General features: G+C 39.9%; 1 protein-coding gene across 4 annotated transcripts in view; it reads left to right on the forward strand.

Moving 5' to 3' along the window:
• nek11 (NIMA-related kinase 11) overlaps positions 1-18,017 on the forward strand; it is a 73,671-nt gene that overhangs the window by 40,946 nt on the left and 14,708 nt on the right. For all 4 annotated transcript variants that reach the window (XM_088084749.1, XM_042490678.2, XM_088084748.1 and 1 more), the window contains exons 10-13: positions 1,504-1,623; positions 5,842-5,935; positions 6,127-6,250; positions 12,430-12,548. In XM_088084749.1, coding sequence (XP_087940875.1) covers positions 1,504-1,623; positions 5,842-5,935; positions 6,127-6,250; positions 12,430-12,548 — 457 coding nt within the window. The remainder of the gene's footprint in view (positions 1-1,503; positions 1,624-5,841; positions 5,936-6,126; positions 6,251-12,429; positions 12,549-18,017) is intronic.

Genomic DNA, 18,017 nt, shown 5'->3' on the forward strand with positions numbered 1-18,017 from the left:
TCCTCTATTCCTCTTCATTATTTCCCCTCTTTCAGCTCCGTATGTTATACTTCCTCCTCCTCTTCCTCCTCCTCTTCCTCCTCCTCCCCTTTCTTCTCCTTTTATCTTAATCTTTCTCTTTTCTTGCCTCCTTCCTCCTTATCCCCTGTTTTTTTCTTCTTTTATTCCTCCTCTTCATTATGCTTCTTGGCCTCAGCAGTCTCACACACACACACACACACACACGCACACACACGTGTGCGCACATACACACACACTTTAGTGAGCATTTGATATAATTAGAGTGGTGAGATGTGTCCAAGTGTTAATCAGCCGTGTGTGTGTGTGTGTGTGTGTGTGTGTGTGGACACAAACCACTTGGCAGCTCATCAGCCTTTAATTTGCTCACCAGGTACGCAGGATTACCCCCCCAACGCCTCACGTGACCCAAACCATTCTGAAACTCATGCTCATGGTGCATGCCCTCCACACGTGACACACGACCGTCACACACGTCAGTGACCCCCACCTCTATTCAGGAAGTTTTAGGTATCTCTCTGCGTCTGCCGTTTACGCTCCGGGATGCCGTTACCGTGATCTCAACAAATGCACGTGGTGGGATGAAGCAGCACGATCTTTGTGCTTATACAGCAGCGCAGACCGTCGTGGTTAGGTTCAGGCAAAAGAGGCACATGGTAAGGATTAGAAAAAAACAACACACAAACCTCCACATGGGAAGCAAATTTTGGACTCTTGCATGAAAGTCCAGAACTATGTGGGACCCCCTCCACCTGCCCTATAAACCCGCTTACGCTCCCAATATTACGCGGTTACTGGCAGTGTTATTTCCTGACGCTGTCCATCAGTATTTCATGCGCAGCGACCGGTCCTATCTGTCCGTGTTCTCATGTGAAGCTGCCCATGTGGAAGTACCCAGTGCTATCTGGCCATGTGCCAGCACGTGATAAAAACGCCACCGGTTCTGTTCGAGCGCGTTCTCATCTAATGCCGTTCAACCGTGGTCCTGTTAGATGCAGAGGGTAGCCTTTTAGCTAATTGTTGGCCAGAGATAACTCAGTCAGAGGCTCCTCTGACAGCAGCAAAGCGTCTCTCCCTCTTTTCTCTCACAGCCAGGCACAAGTCAGTTACCATGGTTACGCCAGGTCATTTTGTCAGGGCATAACCCTGAGTGTTTGGAGTGCACTGCTATGATATAAAAAGTGAAATCAGACATCTGATGTGCTTAATAAGAATATTTATGTTTATTTTACATAAAACTTTATTTTGCTAAGTAACTGGTAATTGTACTGTATCTGTCAGATAAATGTACTGGAGTAAGAAGAGTAAAATAGAGTACAAATACCTCAGATTTGCACTTTGGTAAAGTGGATGGGTAAATGTAGTTGCTTCCTACCTACTGGGAATCCAGTGATGTGACTCGACAGTTTCAGGTGATTGACAAGTGTGTTTGTGTCTTTGTGTGTGTATGTGTGCACACGTGTGTGTGTGTGTGTGCATCTGCAGGCAAACGAAGGTTCACCTGCAGACGCTGATGGAGAGGTCTGAGGTCGACAAGATGACGCCGAGAGAGAGAATGAGGCTCCGCAAACTGGAAGCTGCTGATGAGAAGGCAAAGAGACTCAGGTAACACACACACACACACACACACACACACACACACACACACACACACACACACACACACACACACACACACACACACACACACACTTCAGTACAAACTTTTTCTGTTGTTGATGTATATTTAGTCTGTGAACAGGAAGTGTGAGTGAAGCCACGGTGTGAAAGTGGGCTGATTGACTCTGACGGCCTCTTCTTCTTCTGTCCCTCGGAGCCCTCGTGTTAATTGAGTTTGGTGGTGCTGAGCGGCTGTTAAACCTGTTGCTTTCTGGGTAATAAAGTGTGACTCAGCTGTGACTCATCAGGACTCGTCAGGTCTGAACTCTGAGCTGATTTAATCAGATGGTGATCAGGTTAGAGGACGAGACGACAGCGGGACGCAGTCTGTTCTTGCAGGACTTTATATCTGATACACAACCTCAACACAGACTCATTCACGCAGTGGAGACACATTTTAGACCGAAGGAGGGCAAAGCTGATGGCTGACAGAGAACATGAAACTCAGATGGGAGAATTCACAAATAACTGCAAGACTTAAGCAAACACTGTGTGGCACTCAAATATACTTAAAGATTTGCACGTATTCAAAGTAGGTAATATACAGAAATCTGTCGCAAAATTGGCCCTTTTATAGACATTTGAGACACATTAACAAAAAATGTCCATTTGACAAAAAACAGTGCCAACAGCCCCACTCAGTTACACTGAAATTATTAGCGTCTTCAGAGAGTTGGTGGGAAGTGAGGTGCATTTATAACGGGGTGTCACGGCTACACTTCAGACTGTTTGAAGTTTAGAGGCACGCCTCTGCTCGTTGCTCAGGATCTGTAGCTCACCATTCGAAAGTTTAACTTTTCTGTTTATCTCTGTCACTCGACGGGCTTCCATTACAGATTCACACAAATTTACGCAATATTATTGAAATTTTGATAAAACACCTGTGGAGCTGACTGTGTTTCAACTGAGTGACGTTCTGCGACATCCCAGTAACCATGGCGATAGATGTTCAAAACATCAGCAGCTTTATTTCTATTGCAGCCACCAAACCAGCCGTCATTATTTCCAATCCAAGGCCACGTAGGCGTGTTATGGAGCCATGATGGAAAGGCGAGCCCCTTCTACGTGGGAGCGGCCACGTATGAGGGATTTCTGGGAGCTGATAGTCCACGATTTCACAGAGGAATTGTGGATTCAAAACTTCTGGATGATCCGCTTAACTTTTGGAGAGTTATGTGATGCAATAACAGCTCTTGTAGCTGCTGCTGCATCATGAGGGAGCCAGTTCCTACTGACAAGCACATAGACACAGCATCATGTGACCTCACAGCATCATGTGACTTCATAGCATCATGTGACCTAGAAATTACTAAAAACGTGTTTCCATTGCAGTTTTGCGAAACATGGCTTTTTTAAAATCAAAATTCCACCTCATGTGTGCATAAATTGTTTTTGCAATAAATGAGAGTTCTTAGAAATTGACATGTTTCCGTTAGGTATATTTTATGTTCGCAATTTCAGTTTGTGCAGTTTGAGGGTTAGTGGAAAACCCTCTTCTGACACATCTGCTGGAGTCCTGTGTGTCTCGGTAGAGCAAGTTAGGGCTGGATCCGGTTGACCAAAACCATAAGCTGTATGAATGTAGCTACCATGGTGTCAGCCATTAGTTTGCAGCATAACCAAATTCTCCAGGTGCAGAACATGAAAGTAAAATGTCAAGGATCCTTTTTTCTGCTGAAAATGTGTTATTTTTGTAAAGTAAACCATCAGAGATGTTGAGCTTCTCACCATAAATCAGGCTTTACACTTTGCTGCATGGTATTTACAATCAGAGGCAAAAAATGGTCATCAGCTGCAAAACATTACAGGTTTACACTGTAAAATTATCACATGGCCTTGAGATGCATCAGTTAGCATCTCTCAGTGATGCACAGTTCATGATGCTATCAGTGAAAACTCCAGACAAACACACAGGAAGCTCTTCAACCCGCCTCCTGCACTCCATCTTTCTCTGGCATCTTAAAACACGACAACGGAGGAACTTTATTCTCAGAGCAGGAACTCCAGCATCGTTTAGAGAAAATTACCACCATTACACATAATTACTCCTGACATACATCATCTCATGATGTGTGGAAATAATTACCAGTTAAAAAGAAACACCTGATGCCTGCTGTGCCAATACTGATTATAGATCTGCTGCAGCGTCAGGGCGTCACAGAAGGTGACAAATAACACCAATTAATGTCATTTGTAGCTGAAGGAACAGAGCAGACATGAGGAAGTGATAAAAACAGATAATCGCGCTCCAAATAAAATTTGGATTTGTTGGTGACACCCTATTTTCACCTGGTTTTAACATGATCTGTATGTGATATAAATACCTGAATAACATCCATTTACACAGGTGTTAATGTGCTGTTCCTGGACCGAAAACAGATCCCAAATTAATATCAGATGGAAACAATGAGTGTGATGACCTCTTTAGGCTGGTATCATAGGTCTCATTTATCTAACATGAAACACACTTTAAAGATAAGGAAAAGAGGAAATTAAAATCTTTTGGCTGACGCAGTGAAGTTTTTCATGATTCCACACATAATTATTTTTTATTTGCTGCATAAACATGAATAGCATTAGTTAGTTTGTATATTCAGTGTTATAATCATGCTTTCATATTACAGTGAAGCTTTTTCAAAAGCAGCAGGCCGCTGCTGCTCTCACTGTCCCACGGGACGAAGACGAATTAGCAGGATGGAAATCACTCACATACATTAACTCTCCTCTGTCAACCTTCAGTTAATTTAATAAAGCTGTAGCCTGACCGAAAATAAACCAGCACAGGACACAGAAATATCTTCAGTTAAGACAAAACAAACAAACCATGTGATCAAACCAGTAAAACAAAAAAAAGCAGTTTCACAATTAAAACACTCTTGTTGTTGAGGGACTGACACATACAGGTGAATGTCCCTCTGCAGAGCCAGTGTTAAGTTTGTCCATTCTGGGCTTCTGTACAAACATGTTGGCGATCTCCGAGGATCTGCTCCCTTTGTAAATATAAGTGTCTTTTTCAAAGGTAACAAAAACACAACAATTCTTATTTTCAGGTGATTATACGCTAAATAAAACAGATTAAAACAGATCCCTAAATCCAAAATGTTCTCTGTGACAATTTCTACATGCACATTTGGAAAAAGATGACATTTCCCATTAAACTGTTTACATAGCTCATGAAATTAATATTCCACTAATATTTACATGCAGCTGTGCACACTCCAAATAATCTGATTTAACATGTAGTTCATTACATCTAATATACTGTATAAAAAAATGGAACAAGTGGAGCTGCTTGTAATTTTGCTTATTTGCGTCAAAAAAGGATATTTCTTTCTTTTCTGTTTTATTTACTGCTTTGTCAATATCATTTCAGTTAATATGAACAGTCTTTCTTTTATTTTGTGAAAAGTTACCAGCTAAAGCTTTTATGCATCAATATTTAGAATCTGATAAGTAGTAAAATGATTCAGTATCGTATTATGATTTTTACATGGTGATACCTTATCGATGCACCGGATAAATTTTTTTAATTTAATTCTGTTATTTTGTTATCATTTTTTGTTTTTAATATTATACATTCAAATGAAACTTTCAGTTGCCTATTAGAATAATAAAACTAAATGCTTTTTCAGTCCACTAGATACGTTGTGCTGAAGTGAAGTGAGATGAACAGACTGAAAACTTGAAAGTTTTGCATTGAGAATATAATTTGCAGTTAATTTATGGTGAGAAATAGTACTCTATCACCAAATATGTTATCAAATATGTTATTCAGCATATTCCAACACATTTAAATTGTGATATTGTTTATCGTTTTGTGAGGCCTCCGTTATTTCTACCCCTAATAATGAGTTTTTGTACTTAAGTGATGTTTTGAATGCAAGCTGAGTATTTCCACACTTTGGTACTACTACGATTACTGAAGTAAAAGTCATAAATAAAAGTTCCACCACTGGTCCAGGTCTCTCTCTATGCTGTTCCCAACATCCTTCGGGGGTTGTCCCTGATGAACGTCCTTGTTTTGGTCTAAATGTAAATTGCAGTTTTTTCCTCCCGTCTTCAAAGCAAGTGTTTATAAAAAGACGGAGACAGACTTGGTGTGCGTCTGTCTGCACGAACACATGTGGATTCTTAAAAGACACATTTTGGTTTCTGTCTCTGCAGGAAACTGGCTGAGGAGAAATACAAGGAGGTCCACAACCGCAGGAGAGAACTGAGGAGCCGGCATTTTGAAAAAGTCAGCCTGGATGTTCTGAATGTGAGAAAAATAATTTACTAACTTCAGCTACAGTTAAAAAGTCTTAATATCATGAGAAAAAAGCCATACTTTAATGAGAAATTTAAAGTCATTTCTCTGTTTGAGTCTGTGGATGTTTTAAGGGAAATGAACTCTGTTGGGTTTTACAAAAAAATTAAAAAAATAAGAAGTACTTTTCCTCCAAACCACAGGAGAGCAGAGAGGGCGGGGCCTGTAACAGTCAGCCAATCAGCATCCAGGACCCCTGTTCACCAGGAGGGACGCAGCCAATCCTGAGGCAAGATGACAGCGAGATGTCTGAGTCAGAGCTGCACGGTAAAAAAAACTGCATGAAATCATGTATATTTACTCAAGTACTATACTGAAGTATAAATTCAAGGTACTTGTACTTGATTTCCATCTTAGGCTTCTTTATACTTCCACTTCGAAACATCTCAGAGGCCAGTATTGTACTTTTTAGTGCTGTGCTTTAATTTTTTTTTAAATTAGTTACTTTAGAGATTCAGATCATTAATACAAATATAATCAGCTGATACATGATGATATATTATAATCGAATAATCTACCCAGCAGTTTATAACGTCATTAAAATGTGCTTCACCTCAATCAGCTGCAACATTAAATTGATGAACATTTTAATTGATCAATAATTACTATATGATATGCATATTCTGAAATGGGCCATTCTGCATTTGTACTTCTGTAACTTTTTGAATGTAGAACTTTTAATCGAATGAAACATGATTCAGAGTCTGTGCAAAGCATTTTATTGTGAAAATTAACCAGATGCACTGCTGTATGACTTCCTGCCTGATACGATCTGATCTGTGCGGCTGCACCGTAGACTCTTTACAAAGATGGACAACATGACAGCTCCCCAAAGTGTGGCCTGTCAATCTCTATCGCCCCCTGGTGTCTGACTGCAGTATAGGTCATAAAGCCCGCCCCTCCATGCTAGTGAATGGGACAAACTAAAAAGTCAAAGTACACGCCAAATAAATAAGACGGTTTCTGTCACTGAGGGTAGTTCTCATCAGACTGATTTTTGTTCAGGTGTTCAGGTGTCAGTCGGTCACCTCTCATGGGTTAAATCCACCCTCTGACATGTAGAAGTGACTCTGGTTCGGTCATCGACTTGCTCCCGTTTTTATCAGCTGACTGATTTCACTAAAGTCAGGTGAATTCAAAGTCATAAACATTCGATCATCGTAAACAGAGCTTCATGACGTCTGAATGAAATCTATCCTGATCCTGAAGCTCCGATCACTTCCTGTCACTGGACAGTTAATTACACTTACTGTACCTCATCAAACTGATTTAATAAACTCTAATAACTTTCCATCAGCTCACAGGTATGATTTGTTTTTGCATTAATATGAACTGTCATGTTCGCTGTATAAACTTAGCAGCCAGCAAGTCGAAACTAATGAAATTTGCAGCTGATCTGAGGCAGAAAAGCTCTCTGGAGGTTTTTGAGTTCAAGCAACTTAATCAGGTGTTTATCTAGAAAATCCTCCAGGAGCTGTCGGGTATTAAAAAGGCCATAAGCCATGAATCTCATTAAAAGTGGTGTCACTTCTGACATATGGCTCAGACTTTTAGAATATAGACTTTATTATCCCCAAAGGGAAATCCTTCCCACAACACAATACACATCAGACAGCAGCACACAGTAACAACACACGATGACTGACACAGTACACACTAACGGCCAAAATTCACCAGACATGGTCGCAACACGTCTGCTGCTGCTACACTGACCTGTGCTAGCCTGAATAGGTATCACACTTCTCTACATTATTTTTACACAACTGGTCAATTTAATATCTCTGCAACAAGTGCAGCCTCATTGTATCGGATGAAATGTGAAACAGCTTTGTTTGTTTTTACATTTTACATTAATATATATCAATCAACTTAAGTCTAAGTCTTAGGTCTAGTGCACTTATAACCAGGCATATTTTACCATTTTGTTTTATCTATGCATTTTGGCTTTTCGTTCGCTGGCCTTTTCAGTGGGTTGACTTGAAATGTATTGACCTGCAGGAACCAATACGTGGCCCTGTCGCTCAGCAGCAGGATGTGGTGACTGATGGGTGTGTCATGTCTGGTCCCTTTGACGTTGAAATGTATGCAGTGGCCTCATTGTTATCCTTAGCAGTGCTGGTTATGCGTGTGAGTTTGGCCTGATTAATAACAGGTGACAAAGAAGCAGGTGGATACAGTCGGACGAGGTGAATGATGCTCTGAAACAACAATAGGAGGAGAAGGAGGTCAACATCGAGTCCTGTAAGGCTGCAGATGACTGTTAATCCTTAGTGACTCCTTTGATGGATGTTATTAGTGTGCTGGTCGAAGCTGACTCTATTGTTCAGTGTCACTGTGTCAGTGTATATATAACCATCAACCATTAAAATCTCCGGTTATTGATGATAATAAGATGTGGAGGTGAGGGGATCCAATTATTATTTCATGCCTTACTAACACTGAGGTGAAGATGGTGGTTTTGCACCACTGGGTGAAGTGTTAAACAGTGTTATGATGGTCCAAAACAGAGTGGATATCTGTGAGTAAGACAGGAGTGACTGTGTCATTTCAGAGTTTGACATAAGCCGTGATGGGAACAGAAGTGGGCCCAGCACACAACCCTGTGGCACTCCGGTATTAGTGGTGATTGCAGATGTGGTTTTGCCCACCAGCACTGCATGCAGTCCATAGACTGTAAATAAAGATGGACAACGTGTTCTCACTTACCCCCACTACGCTTAAGTGAAGCTAAAATATCCAGCTGTGATCTTATGCTGGTGATGTCATTCGGAGCCAGAGTCTGCTCAGTCTATCTCTGCATTGGGGGAGTTCCCGCCAAAACACCTGTCCAACCAATCGCGAGCAGCCCCATTAATGCAAGCACACAGGTTGGCACACACAGCTGTCAATCATGGCAGAAAATCCCCTTTTTGTAGAATTGAATAACTCATTAAAACCAAACTTATCACAAAAACAAACACTTTAACACTTTGTTAATCACTTAAGAAAAGCTTAAGTCCACAGGATCCTGATAAAGGTAACTGAGGTGTCCAGGTGCTGGAGGAGGAGCTGCAGCAGGCAGCGTCCTCTGTGCATAATTCATGCTCTGTTTACACTGAATTTATGTGAATTTTAACCTCACATGACATGCATGAAAGTAGCAGCTGGAGGATTTTTGGAGTATTTTGTAACAGGCTAGAATTCACCCTTAAAGGCTGTGCTAACAGTTGTGCTAACGAACGGGGAAGGCAGCCAACGCTAATGCGGTTTGAAGTAAATGCAGCTGGAATCACATAGAGAATATAAAGGCTCTGCGCTCTGAACCAAACACAACCAAAGCTCTGTTTTGTTGTGTGTGTCCTCTCTAAATTCAGAGGATTTTGCAGGTCCGTGAATGCAGCGCCGCTTTGTCTGTGCTGAAAATGCTCTGCACTGCAAAGAATAACCGACAGTGTACAAATTCAAAGAGCGCTCCTCATGAACGGTGCAGCTCCAAAAATAGAAAATCTGTACATGAGGAAAGGTATTGTTATCATGAACCATCAAAACCGTTTCATGATTTAATTTTCTGTCAGCTGACTAACTGATTAATGGACTGATTGTTCCAGCTGGATTTGTATGAACAGTTGAGGAATTTAACTTGTAACAAAACATCAAATTTTTGCAATATTCATTTGTAAAGAAAGTAAAACTATCAGATAAATGTATTGAGAAATGGCATGAAAAAAAAAATCTCAAAGTACAAATACCTTAAATATATACTTAAGTTCAATACTTGAATAAATGTTTTATAATTATTTTATTTTATTTCAGTTTCCTTTTCAAACCCTTCTTGTCTAAATGCCATGTCTGGTGCAACAAAAACATCAGTAAAATGAAATCAGAGAAGTTCATCAATCATTCGGGATCTCTGGAGTCTCCTGGAATTCCCTGGAGACGTCTTGAAGTCCCCTGACCGCAGTTTGGGAACCACTGATGTGCGATCTAACACGCCTGATTTTCAAATGAGTCCTTTGAAGTTTGTTGAGACGTTAAATGTGTGAAACTCACAGCCGGAGAACAGAAGTGAGCCCGGCGCTCCTGCAGGGAGGTCTGAAATGAACTCATATTTTGTTCAAAAACACTTGTTTTGGACTGGAAGCAGCCGCTTGTTTTATTATTTCTGTGAATGCGGAGCCTTGAGGGCTTTAAACACAGGAAATATAGATTCATATGAAGAAAACAAAAGTAAATTTATTGTTGTTATATTTTTGAGAATTGAGGTCGGTCTGTTCTCTTCCCTCCAGCAGTCAAACAAACTGTTTCATTTTAAATTCATTTAACTTTCATGTTCAGAGTTCAGAGTTCAGATGCAATCAGCTGTCGGTGTGAGCGAGAGAGTCAGACAGGTGAACAGGTGAGTGCAGACTCTGAGTGAATCAGCAGATGAATTTAAAGTCAGAGGGAAACATTGACGAGGATTTTAGCTCATTAAGAAGTTTGTAGAAGTCTGATTGCATCAAAGTGCTCGGGGACACATGATGAAACCTGAGAACAGAGTTTCTCCTGCTGCTCACAGACAGACGCTGAAACAGAAAGTAACAATCAGTTTGGGAAGAAATTAAAATTTAAAGTGCATGAAATGTGTAACTTTAATTTCATGTTTTTTACACAAAAAAATACAATTTGTGCTTCTATCTTTGTGAGGAACCTCGTTAACACATAACAAACCTGCAAAACTCCAACACAGACCTCTGGAGAGGTGTCGCCTGGACAAAACGATCTCACTCAATATCCTCGTTTTTCAGACGTTTCTTCACTTTAAAAAATGTTATACTTGAAAATCACTCAATCATTAGATAACTTTGTTCTTCCACAGAACAAGAACTAGATGTGGAAGGATGAGTCAAACAAAAGTTTCTTCACTTTAATAAAAATATCATCATGTTCAAAAATGTCTCCAGTTTGAAAAAATAACTTCCTCACTTGTCAAAAAAGTACTTAAAAATGTATTTATTTATTTTACAAAAATGTCCTCAGGTTACACAAAGCCTCACTTTCTAAAATTCACCTTGAGAAATGTCTTCATGCCCCAAAAGTGTCTTTACATCATCAGAAACTTCATAGGAAAACACACTGAAAATTTCTTCAGTTTTCCACACTTTGAAAAAATGTCTTTGCAAATGGCACACTAAAGTGTTCCCATTTTCCAACAATATCTAGTTTCCCAAAATGATGTCCCTAATCTCCCCCAAAATTTTTTTTAATTTCACTTTTTAAAAATACCCTCTTTCCAAAAAATGCTCTCTTTTCTAAAAATGCCTCATTTTCCAAAATAAGTCCTTGTTCCCCCCAGTATGTCCTAATTTAAAAAAAAGTCCCATTTTTGTTTTACACAAAGGTTTAAAAACTGCTGGTAATTTCCTCAAAATGATCTTAGTTTTATATTTGATTAAATCCTCTTTAGATCATCTTTAGGAGCACGTAAACAGAGAGACAGCCAGTGTAAGAACATTTTCTGACTTTTGTTTTGGTGCCAACGTTTCATCAGAAGAGACGACGGCTTTTCCTCAGACAGCGTTTAATTTAAAACTCCTCTCCAGCTTTCTGCTCCTCCGACTGTTTCCATCGTCCAGGAGCTTCAACACGAGACAGAAAAGTCCTCAGAGACACAAACAGTTTGTGTGATGTTTAACAGCCTTGGCGGTCGCACTCAATGTTTTCAGCTCCGACACAAACAGACACACCACACCTGAGCCTCAGTGTGATGTCACATGGTGCTGCAGCTCAGCCAATCAGCTTCCAGAGGCTTATTTTCACACGTCAAGTCCGATCGATATCACGTGTAGAGCTATTACAACAGTTTACACTATATTCATCCAGGTCTGGATTATTTTATTTTATTTTATATAGAACACCCTGTTGTTGGTCTCTGACTTGTTTTGGGGGATTTCGGGTCTCGTTTTGTTCTTTATTCAGAGTTTTTTTTAGCTCTCCATCACCGTCACATCTGCTCCCAGAGCCCCGCCCGCTGTCTGAGCCCAGCCGTGTGATTGGCTGACGGGGGAGGGAGAGACTCTGTCAGACCCTCAGAGGGCGCCATGAATTAAACATCCTCCGTCCTTAAAACTCTCAGAGCTCGTTAGCAGGAATAATTATCAGCCTGTTAAAAGTGACAAATGAAATCCATCAAGACTGAAGACTTAGGGAGTCGTTTCCGCCCGTCTGCTCGTCATTTTTTACACAGTTTCTTACTTTCTAAGACACATTTAAGAGCTGCCTTCTCTTTATGTTCACGTGCACACGTGCAGATAAAAATCACTGCAGATGAATAAAGTGAAAACTTTTAACCCCAACATCAAAAATGTGGCCGTGTTTGAAATGACAAATTTAAAGTGGTAAAATCGAAAGTAACCTTGTGAACATGTTGTTGTTGTTGTTGTTGTGTGTGTGTTTGTGTGTGTGTGTGTGTGTGTGTGTGTGTTCAGACATCCCGGAGGACCCTCAGGCTGCAGAAGTTTATTACAACCAAGACGGATTTGATTCGTGTTCAGAGGACGAAGAGACAACAACACCAGCAGAGACGCTTTACCTGTCCGACCCGCAGGTGAGTCTCTCTGTTTTCCTTTACATGCTGAGAAAATTCTCCTTTTCTTAAGTTAAAGAAACTCAGCTGGAAAATGCATCATCACAAAGCTGAAATCAGGGCTGTTTTTCTGACTTTTTAGAGATTTCTGGTTCTCAGAGGACACACGCTTCAGACAGATGATGTTACAGAATATGATCCGTCCCCGTAGATTAAACTACACAACAAAGACCAAATTTCAATGTTTTTTGCAATAACCGCCTGGTAAAAAAAAAAAAAAGAAAAAAACATAAAATGAAACAGTGCTGAGCAAACGCTGCCTCAGCTGGTCACCATGACGTCATCCCACCGCGTGCTTTTCTGTTGCGGCATCCCGGCACGTCATAGGTCGACGTGGCAAGGATACCTAAACGTCACAGGTTGATGTTGAAGGTCACTGACCGGCGTCACCATGTGACGGCGAATGTGTTGGAGAATGAATTTGCTGAGAATATGTGGGATTAAAACAAGATGACAAAGGACAGAGTCGGTAAAGACATTAACTGACAGAAAAGAGGATTGAATGAAGTTAAATCTTCAGTCTTAAACTTTGTACAATTAATATTACGAGAACTGGCGTCTGTCCTCGGGCATCAGATGTCCCTGTGATCCTCGGCTGATTCATCCTCTAATAGTTTCAGCCTTGATTGACTCAGATTGTTATATTTCTGCTTTTATCGTGATTTTATGTAAAATATTAAAAATCTGCAGCCCATTATGCGAGCGGAGAAACTAAACTGGGATCGCTGTTTTTGTTTACACTCTGCTCGTCCTCGTTATTATCCAGTGTTATAAAGGCCAAATATTATTATGTATAGCTCCCTAATTAGGGCGGCAGAGTATAATGTGCGTGGATTAGCATTAGCACGGATTAGCACGAAGCACACAGAGCGGACTTTGTAGGTGGAGGCTGAGAAGGAGCTTTGGTTTCATGTTTTAATGTGACGAGAGTTCAGTTTGTGTTTGGGCTCAAATTATCATAATATGATTCTCACACACAGAGCCGAGCCCCGTAAGTCCTCTAATTAGAGACTTAAACACACACGTGCGCACACACACACACACACACACACACACACACACACACACACACACAACACAACACAACACAACACAACACAAGGACGGGGCGTTCTGACCTGCTGTTAACTAACATGCACATTATTAGCAGCTCATTTGCTGTTAAGGGAAAAAAATAACCTAAAAAGTGCATCTGTGCATTTTATTTTCCAGCTGACTGTTAATGTGAGCTAATTAAAACCGTCCTGGTGTGTTTTTAAAACCAAAGTTCATAAGTCTGCGTCTCAGCAGATAAGATTAAGACGAGAAAAACTAAAAATCTAAGTTTTTAAACGTTAAGAGGGAAAAACAACACATGAAAACAACATACTTAAAGAACGAGGGATTAAGAGCACAAACAGCAGAATTAATAGAGAAAAAGTAAACAGATTATTGTTTACTGCTGAGATTTAAACACACAGCTGTTTTCACATATTGTGGCTGATTGTGTTTAAACTGTGAAGGTTTTAAAAACAGCAGCCACAAACATAAACACAGAAACGTCGATACTGTGGTCCCTTTTTGATGTGCGTCTTCGTGGGCGCCATAAAGAGGAGGTCAAGATCCGCCGGTAAGCGTCTTTGAGTACCTGGAAAAGCACCACATGAGTCCTAGGTATTATTATTATTATTGAACAAATACATGTGTATTGAAAGATGCAGATTTCACTACAAAATCGACCGCAACTCGCTTAATTCTGAACCGATTTTCATGGTGTTTGTTTTCTTATAAACATCGGAGAGTAAACATGATAGTGGTTACTTGTTTAAATTAATTTCAGTTACTGGAGGCAACGTCTGAATAGCAACAACACTGGGACATGCAGGCTCCGACTTATGAATAAGCAACATCTGGTGATGGAGTAAAACAAAGTACTTGAGTACAATTTTGAGTATTTCTGAAATATAGTGGAAGTATGAAGATGAATTAAATGAAGTTGCATGAAATTTAAAGCAGAAAATACAAATACTCAGGGGTCAGTACCTCAAAATTGTATTCGGGAGTTATTTAGTGAAAAAGCCGTAAAGAAAATTAAGCGGCAATCAAATTTTTACTTTTCTTGGCACAATCCAGGCTTTTTTTTGCAGCACAGAAAATTCAGTTGGTCCCTATTCAGCCATCACACACACACACACACACACACACACACACACACACACACACACACACACACACACACACACACACACACACACACACACACACACACACTGTTCCAAGCCAATGGCAAAAGGACGAGTCAGATCCTATTTTTTCGGTAAATAGCAGCTCTGCATCCTGGGATGATTACAGCAAATTTCTAAGAGCAGACTGAAGGGACGAGCCTAATATACTGTCTGCAGAGAGAGCTTGGTGGTGAGTTTTCGGGTTTAGAGAAAATGGGAGGCTGGAAGAGATTAAACCTATTTGTCACTGCTGATAGTGATGACAGAAAAAAGAGGAGGAAAGAGGAGAAGAAATGGAGCGAAACTGGATAATTAGTGGATCTGAGACAGAAGAGACCAGCAGCTAAAAGCCTCAGACTTTTTCTCCTGATGTAGTGGACGGGAAATGGGATGCTCTGTTTTCACTGGTTGGATTGAAATCATTTATATCTGGCAAAATTACACTTAATCTGAGTATCAATAACAAACAGTACTTTAAAAAGTCTATTAGTTTTACCTGTAATTTTTTCAAAAAATATTTGACCCTTCGAAAACTGAGGCGATGACCAACTTGGCAAGAAATGTTCCACAAATTGCAAGAAATTAGTAAAAAGAGGCATTTAAAAATAATTTTAAAAATAGGGAAAATGTCAGAAAACTATAATTAGTATTGTAATAATTTTATATTTAAAATTATGTTACAGAAAAAATATGATAAAATATATAAATACATACATAAAAAGGAGAAGGAAGAGGTACACACTTATTTTCTTCTTTTAAACAGCGGCACCAGCAACACTTGGAAGTGCAAAAAGACAAGAATTAAAAGATTAAAAAAGTGAAAAAGAAAAGATCATTTTTATGCAGATGACACCAGCATTTAGTTAACTTTGTCACCAATTAACTACAATTTCTTTGATTTTATCTTAAAGTGCATTAAACAAATCAACGATTGGACTGAAGAAAAAAACAAAGTGAAAAAAAGAATGTGTTTGGTTCAAAAAAAGAGACATTAATCATTAACTCTTTCAAACAAAGTCTGAAATCTTGATGTGATCATTAACTCAGAGTTTTAGTCAAATCAAAAAACATTAAAAAGTTGATATACTTAGCGCTGAAATTTGGCCTTAGAGATGCGCAGCCTCGTGGCTTCAGGGCCGAAACACATCTGATCTGTGACTGTGTCGTTAGTGCAGCAGCTATCTTTGGGTTTTATTCACCGTCTCACCTCCTACCGACTGTCTGTCCTCAGACCGCCGCAGCTGATCAGGACACGTCCTCGAGGTCTGACCGGCTCTCACACATGTGGGCAGCAGGAAGTCCACTCAGAGCCGACGTCTGTTGGCATGTCGGTCTCATATTTGAGTCACCGCCGGTTTGTGCAGAAACTCGGTTAAAAAAAAGTCGCACAGGAACATTTTGATAACTTCATCTCTGTCCCCTTAAATGTCAACACTGTCGAGACTGCTTAGTCAATAGTTTGACTTTCACCAGAGTCGGTCGGTGACACACAAACACCAGCTGTAGAGCACATTAACCAGTTACACACCAGCTTCATTTTGGCCTCAAACAGGAAACTTACAGAAATCGTTGAACACGGTGGTGTTGCTACTTTTACTGAAGTACCAGTGAGTACTTTTTCCATCACGAGGAGAAACAAAAAATTCAGTTAGAGATATTTGAGCCCATTCTCACTGCGAACATGTTAAAAAATGTCAGCTTTGTCAGTGCTTTCTGTGTGTGTGTGTGTGTGTGTGTGTGTGTGTGTGTGTGTATGGTGAGTGTACCAAACAGCAGCCACTCACATACATACATACATACATACATACATACGTACATACATACGTACGTACGTATGTATGTACGTACGTACTGGTGAAAATTGTATGTGTTTACAGTACGCATGGGAATTTGCACGAACGTTCAGGAAGAAAAATGACAAACCAGCACAAAACACTTGAGTTTCTGCCCTCTGGGCTTGAACTCTTATTAAGAGCCATAAAAGTTCCTGAATGATGAACAGAAACACAAACAATGAAGAAGAGCAGGAGAGTTTATTGTTGGAGATAATGAGAAATGATATTTATTGTTGGTTCAGGAGTTGTGTGTGGAGCAGATTGATAAAGAGAGCTGAGGGAGCAGCTTCATCGCTCTCACAGTAATCAGGTGAAGAGAGCGGAGGGTGAAACATCGAACTCCCTGAAGAGTCCAACATGTCAGCTGACGCTCCGCTGCTGCAGCCGCAGCTGCAGAGACTCGATGCGCTCGAGCTTCGGCACAAAGTGAACACAGAATATGTGACGGGAGTTCACACTAATGAATCAGAATCTTGAATGCTTTCATATGGAAGTGTGAATTTAATATTTATATCGATTTATACAAAAGTCTGCCGGTTGATGTACGTGTTATTCTGTCAGTGTCAGCATCGCTGTGAGGAGAAAAGACCGTTGATGACGGGAGTGATGATTCTCAACAGTCTCTGCACGACTGTTTCTGTCCAAACATCCTCTGGAGCCTTTAGTGAAGTATGTTGACTTTATCGCTTTAACTCTTTTAACTATACCAAACTTATCATCAGGCGGGTTTCCATTAACCCTCAAAATGCACAAACTGAAACCGTGAATATGAAATATGCCAAATGGAAACATGTCAGTTTAGAAAAAAATCGTTTTTACACTAAAACAAAAACTCATTTGGATTCCAAACAAGTGCAATGGCATTTCTCAGAAATTTGACCATAAATCATTTTCCAAACATTTCCCAGTTCAGTGGGTATTTTTGACAAAACCATTGAAGCATGTCCCCAAAATGTAGTTGACCAATAAGAGGCAACAATGTTGCCAAAAAAGAGTGTTTAAATCAGCATGAACTTTTTAACATCTAACAGACATTTTTCTTGAACTTACTTTGACTTTTGGAACAAAACCATGAAAAAGTAAATGTTTAATTCACCAAAAGCAAACAAAAATAGCAAATTGATGTTTTACAGATTTTCTTTGGTCATTGAGAAATAAACCTAATACAGGGAGCTTTAGGTAATTTGCTAGTTTAAATCGATTGTAACATGATTTGCATTTCAAGAACTTGCAAAACTAAGTAAGTTTGATTTGAAACGTGTTTTTGTGTTTCAGACACTCAGTTTGAGTAATATTTGACCGTTAAACGAACCTTCAGTGTTATTCCAGAACACAAACTCAGCAAAGAGATGAAGGAAATTATATTACTGTTATTATAAAAAATAATATCA

This window comes from Plectropomus leopardus, chromosome 11, assembly GCF_026936395.1.
Source record: "Plectropomus leopardus strain MGB_pleo_1.0 chromosome 11, ASM2693639v1, whole genome shotgun sequence".
In the NCBI taxonomy this organism is placed as follows: domain Eukaryota; kingdom Metazoa; phylum Chordata; class Actinopteri; order Perciformes; family Serranidae; genus Plectropomus; species Plectropomus leopardus.